Below are 4,732 nucleotides of genomic sequence, written 5' to 3'. Positions count from 1 at the left end.
AACATGAATAAGTCAAGCCTTACAGTTATATGTAGAAGATGGGCAAGGCAATGATCCTGAGAATCTCCAGAAGATTTTTGAATCCAGCAGTTAATTGGAAAGATTCTCGCCCTGACTAACTATATGTACTGATACCTGTGAACTAAGCAACTGCACTGAAGATGGCAATTTGTCATAGTAGGTTCATGCTTGGAGGAGTGCCTGTCATTCTGGTCTTCTGAATACGGGCTGCTTGTCATGACATGCTAGTTGCTGCTGTGCTGTCTCTAGGGTAGATGATTGTTCAAAAAGAAGGGGGTGGTGAATGAAGGCAAGAGACAGGAAAAGGAATGTTGTGGGACTGTCCTGCTTCAAGGTTGTATACGGTTGGATTTTGGGACTTACATGTAAACATAAGAATTATATAATTCTTTATGCCTTTTTTAAAAATATATTCTAATTTTTAAATGTTTTTTTCATCATATTCTGTAGGGACTTAAAGTTCAACATATCAATACTTAATGAAAAATACTTGTTCCATGTTATGCCTAAGATGTTTGATATTCAGACAGATAGTGAGGTTAAGCTTAACAACCTAGGTTGTATGGTAATAACAATAAGCTCTTCTTCTGGAGGGTTAACAACCTAAGTTTGCAGACCCTAGAGAAAAAGGAAGGCTGCAAGGAAAGCCAACATTTTGGCCCTAGCCTTCCAAGGTCAATTAAGACTCAGGACATATGAGAACTTGTACTGTTACGTCATGTAACTCAGTAGTGACCCAAAGTTTCTGATCAAGGAGATTATGGACTCAAAGAGGAAAGTGATCGATGATGTAGAGTGTGCCTAAGGAGCGTCACATGGAGAGAAAACATTCCCAGTCTTTCACAGAGAGCACATTGGCCAAGCAATGAACATGACTCATCTACATGGCTGACACTGACAAAGGATCTACAGTCTAAGGTACAGGATCTCAGGATAAATCCAGAGGGGATTTCACTGACCTTATCAGACCCAAAAGCTACAATTCTTGTTGCATAGGTCTTGCTTTATCTTGGTCTTAATCATCCAGCAGAAAAGTATAAAAACGAAGTATAAGAAGTAAAGCCATGCTGTTATGTTGAGCTGTAGGGTACTCAGGTTAACAATTTCTGACATTGTCAGTCAAGCGGAAGATCCAATACTATTATGGACTACTAGACTCTTTTAGAATATTTTTCTGAGTTAACACACCTATAATATTGAAATGATGGAACTAAACAAAAAAGGGCATACAGATGAATGCCCATTTTGTATCTGCGTGTTCAAAATGGTTAGCATAGATATATAGTTATGTTCTCTTAATGAATAGAGGGATTTGTTCTAATAGTGTTTGTAAATAGGCTATCATGTCCTCATCTTGTACAGCAATTAACCACTGGGAAGAATGTATGCGGTGTGTTGATTATTGAAACCGTCCTACCAATTTGGTTTGAAACTGTCTCATTGCTATTTATTTCTCAATAAAATTATGGAAAAAAAAAAAAAGAAAAAGAAACCTAGTACCAAATGAAAATGATACATGCATCAGATACCAAATGACACCCTAGACAAAAGGAAGATGAAATAAAAGGAAAAGAAAGGACAGAAAAAGGAGAGAATCTGAAAAGGAGATACAAGACACACACACACACACACACACACACACACACACACAAGTAGCAGGATAAAGGTAAGTTGGTATCATGGTCTATAAATCCAAATACCCAGCTCAGAAAGAAACCTCAGGTGTCAGATCTGGAGAATCTGTGGGAGCTCCCCACTCTGCAGCCCTTTGAAGCTCAGAATAAGTGAAGATGGCTCTTCCAGAGCCTCTATGCAATGAGACCTGTATGTTCAGAACTTCCATTCTGCCTGTTGCCAAAAGAAATAATCACAGGGCTCCTCACCTGTACTCAATGCCATCGTCTGCTCATAGTCTTAGTTCATAGTCTCACAGGTGTTCACACACCTCAGTTTTATTCACCTGTCATCTATTTTAATTTTTCATTTTCACTTAATATTTATATATTGTAATATTTAGCTTTTCTTTTCCCATCACAGCTAGAAACAATAAATTGACATGGTATACATAGGCTTCTTGAATTTAAAACTGTAACTTTTTAAACTTAAAAACTTTACATGTAAAACAGATTTACTTCACATCTGTAAGTACACTGGTTTCCAGACTTTGCTGCTCATCAGAATCACTAGAGAATCCTTTTATAAAACTCCAAAGGGCCAGGTGATGCGGCCAGATGAATTTTCAAAAAATAAAAGTGAAAATCAGGACCAGCTGTATTTTTAAAGATGCTCAGTTTTGATCATAATAATAAACACCAATAAAAACTGCATGTCTACTTTTTAAAAGCAGAAACTAAATGAAAACTAATTATGCAGCCTGGAACGTAAAATGACTAAGTCTCTGTGATTTTTGGGGGGAAAATATATTTTAGGAAACCTATAACCTTTGAGTTTCACTATTGCTAATGGAAACTCAAGGTTCCATTTATGAAAATAAAACAATGAGAAGTTCTAACTTATATAATGGACAAAATTGCTGTAAAGTTACAGTTATCAGACTTACTGAATAAAAAATTCATATGAATATAGGTTTAATAGAGAAATCTAGCTATTTAGTGCTGGAAAAGAGACCTAAGGAAGTATTCCTAAATGTTTGGCAAGACTCACCTATGAGAAAAGCTAAGACATAGTACAAATTAGAATTCTATATATTTATTAAAATATTAGAAAATAACAACATGAATAGTTTCACATCAAGATGTTTACATACAAGCCAATAACTGATCAGTTCCAAAACAATATGTCTATGAATTAAGAATAGATGTTATTTGCATAAAACTTACTTGCAGTTGCATTGAATTATGCCGAAGTCCTTCTACAATAGATGAAAATCTATCAATTTTTCTTTCTTCTCCAGCTGAAGTTAAAGCCTCTAAAACTTCTTCAAGGCTATTAGAAATTTTAAGTCTGTTAATTAAATTGCAAGTAGCCATACTATTATCTTTCACCCTGATAAAAGAGTCAATATGGCAATAATACTTTAGAAGAAGCTTACAGAGTATATCCCAGATATCAAGCATTGTGATATGTATTAATTCATTTATTCCTGACAATCCGACAAGGATGTTGGGTGAGCATATATTACTTTTAACGGGCACTATCTGAACCATTCAGTAAATATTTTTTTTTTATTTTTCACTGAAAATTGTACATATGTATAGGATGCCATGCAATGGTTCCAATACATGTACACTTTATATAATATTAAAACAAGGTAAGCATATCTCTTCAAACATTCACAATTTCTTTATGGTGCACACATTTGAAATCCTTAAAAATCCTTAATTTTTTGAAAACCAGAATAAATTGTTGAATCTAGAGTCAACCTCCAGGAGTTTTAATGCATATAATAATATCAAGTAGGTGCTAGTATTGATCCATATTATAGATTTGGAAACTAAGACAAAAAATTTTAAGCAAGTTTTTTCAAAATCTCACCTGTACTAAGTGGTAGAACAAGAATTTAACAGAACAGGTAGTGAGCATTAAAATGTTCTTGAGCAACACACTCTAATGCCTCTCAAATTGGTGATACTGGGAGTGAAAATAGAGTAGTGAGGTATCAATACACAAATGTAAACTAAATAATTATGCAAAGACTACATCTTTCTTCTCTTTTAAAGAACAGTTATGGGTCTATTATAAAGACTTATTTTGTAGATGAAGGCATTTAGTTGTAAATGCTACTTACATCATTTTGATATACCTTAAGTCAGAAAAAAATTTAAAAAATGGAAGAAGAGTAAGGAGAAAAAAGGGCAAAAGGAAAGGAGAAAAGGGTAGGAAAAGAAGGATGAGTGTAAGGAGAGGAAAAAGACGAGAAGAGGAGGGAAGAGAGCTACTGGGAGAAAAGGATGATGGAGGAGGGAAAAATAGGAGGCTCAGAGATGCCATGCATACCAACATACATAAGTATCTGACACACACCGGCACTGAGACAGGCCTCTCACTGGATACCTGCCTTCTAGGCCTGGGACTCCAGTTGGGCGTAGCTAAAGGCCTGCTACAGATACATAGTACAGATACAAACCGAGGACAAAGAGCCAGGCTGAGTGGTGCTTCAGACACTTCTGACCCTTATCCTCATAAAGGTTAAACTAAGCTAGATCAATCCAACCTGCTCCAACAGGGTCTCCCTGAGGCTGATTTTCTAATGAATTCAAGAAGTTCTAGGTCTGTGTCTACAGCTGTATGAGAGAAATTTCTGTTCTGTTGTTTACTCAGTTTTTACCATTTTAACCTCTTTAAAAGACACTTGAAATGCTTCCTTATAATCAGAATTACAGTCTTTTCATAAAAATTAAAAAGCATATGATCATCCTTAATATGCATAATACAGTTTTTGAGTTACAGTGCTAACAAATGTGCTTAAGGTTTTTAAAGTTTTGGTATGTACTTTATAACAAAAAAACTTTGTATATCGCTGAAGTACTATTGCATATATCTATTTTTAAATCTGCCTCACAAATTTTCAAATAATTATTATGTTGCTTCTTATAAGAAGATATAAAAGACCCATGATTTAAATTAAGCCCATCTGAAAATATTAGATAAAAAAAAAAAAAAAACAGGGCTGGGGAGATAGCTCAGTAGAATAATTACTTGCCTGGCAAGTGCAAAGTCCTGAGTTCAATCTCCAGTACCACCAAAAAAA

The 4,732-nt window shown here is 34.9% G+C and overlaps 1 protein-coding gene across 1 annotated transcript in view; it reads right to left on the bottom strand.

Annotated features, from left to right (window-relative positions):
• The window catches only part of Diaph3 (diaphanous related formin 3), a 523,261-nt gene that overhangs the window by 348,823 nt on the left and 169,706 nt on the right, over positions 1-4,732 (bottom strand). Inside the window, exon 9 of the mRNA XM_023702376.1 lies at positions 2,862-2,967. Coding sequence (XP_023558144.1) covers positions 2,862-2,967 — 106 coding nt within the window. The remainder of the gene's footprint in view (positions 1-2,861; positions 2,968-4,732) is intronic.

Source organism: Octodon degus, unplaced genomic scaffold, assembly GCF_000260255.1.
Source record: "Octodon degus isolate 3935 unplaced genomic scaffold, OctDeg1.0 scaffold00150, whole genome shotgun sequence".
Lineage (NCBI taxonomy): Eukaryota > Metazoa > Chordata > Mammalia > Rodentia > Octodontidae > Octodon > Octodon degus.
Note: the sequence above shows the minus strand (reverse complement) of the source record. Positions and strands in the feature narration are given on the sequence as shown.